General features: G+C 53.9%; 1 protein-coding gene across 1 annotated transcript in view; it reads left to right on the plus strand.

Moving 5' to 3' along the window:
• LOC106532135 (rap guanine nucleotide exchange factor 1) overlaps positions 1–1,520 on the plus strand; it is a gene marked incomplete in the record, with an annotated part of 20,824 nt that overhangs the window by 6,110 nt on the left and 13,194 nt on the right. Inside the window, 3 exon segments of the mRNA XM_014028144.1 lie at positions 62–273; positions 343–499; positions 595–830. Coding sequence (XP_013883598.1) covers positions 62–273; positions 343–499; positions 595–830 — 605 coding nt within the window.

Consider the following 1,520-nt stretch of genomic DNA (forward strand, 5'->3'; position numbering starts at 1 on the left):
TGTGTGTGTGTGTGTGTGTGTGTGTGTGTGTGTGTGTGTGTGTGTGTGTGTGTTTGTTAAGCCGGTGGGTGTGTTAGCAGACCAGCAGCGTGCCGTCATCAGCTCTCTGCAGTACTTCAAAGCTCTGGTGGACAGACTGGGACTGGACAGACCTGAAAAGAACAAACTGGTCCTGGACCAGTCCGTGGTGGGCGGTCTGCTGGGCGGGGCATCGGGTGGAATCCTGGAGGCGGTCCAGAGTCTGGTTCAGCTGGAGCCACGTTTCCTTAACAGGTGAGTTCCACCTGCCCGTCTCTTATCATCAGAGTGTCTGTGTCCTCAACCTGTCTGTCCTCCCTGCAGTAAGACCGTCTCTGCCTGTCTCACTCGTCTGTACCGCTCCGTGGCTCAACTGATCCGCTGGGCCAATCAGGTGATGCTGCAGGGCGTCGCCCAGGACTACACGGAGTCCCCGGAGAGCGTTACCACGGTGATCAGGGCTGTGCTGAACGGTGCTAAGGTGAGGACAGGTGTCTCTCAGGCCGTCTCCATCCACTGCTCCATCTCCTGCTGTCTCGGATCAGTTCTTGACCCCTCTCCTTTCTTGTCCATCAGGAACTGGTTCGATTGGTTGCCGAGAGACAAGATAGCTCCACCCCCTTGTCTCCTGTCCAATCACAGACAGGACAGTTTTTTCGACAGGAGACATCAGACAGTCCTTCAACCGGCAGGAGTCCTTCAGAGGAAGACAAGGTGCTAAAGAAGAGAGAGTGCCATGTTGGAGCTCCGCCCAAACCTCCCATGCCCCTCCCACAAATCCAGTCTCCAGTGGCACCCCCACAAGAACCCAAGTGAGTCCAGACTCTGAACTGGGGGTCTGTTGGGGGTCTGTGGAAGGGGGTTAAAATATTTTCAAGTCCAGAAAAGGATGGTCCAGTTTGGTCAGGCTTGGACCTGTCTGGGTCAGGTTAGGTTAGATTGAGTAGGTCTAGATGAGTCTGGATCACTTGGGAACAGGTCTGGATCAGTTTAGATCAGGTCTAAAATACTAGGGACCAGGTCTAAATCAAGTCTGGATCAATTTGTCTCAACATCTGGATCAGACACTGAATCAGGCCTGCATTAGGTCAGGATCACTCAGGAACAGGTCTGGAACAGGTCTGGATGAGTTTGGATCAATTCATCTCAGGTCTGGCTCAGGACCAGTCTGGACCTGGTGTGTTAGATCAGGACCAGTCTGGACCAGGCGTGTTGGATCAGGACCAGTCTGGACCAGGTGTGTTGGATCAGGACCAGTCTAGACCAGGTGTGTTGGACCTGGATCTGGACCAGGTGTGTTGGATCAGGATCAGTCTGGACCAGGTGTGTTGGATCAGGACCAGTCTGGACCTGGTGTGTTGGATCAGGACCATTCTTGACCAGGTGTGTTGGATCAGGACCAGTCTGGACCAGGTGTATTGGATCAGGACCAGTCTATACCTGGTGTGTTGGATCAGGACCAGTCTGGACCTGGTGTGTTGGATCAGGACCAGTCTGGACCT

This window comes from Austrofundulus limnaeus, unplaced genomic scaffold, assembly GCF_001266775.1.
Source record: "Austrofundulus limnaeus strain Quisiro unplaced genomic scaffold, Austrofundulus_limnaeus-1.0 Scaffold720, whole genome shotgun sequence".
In the NCBI taxonomy this organism is placed as follows: Eukaryota; Metazoa; Chordata; class Actinopteri; order Cyprinodontiformes; family Rivulidae; genus Austrofundulus; species Austrofundulus limnaeus.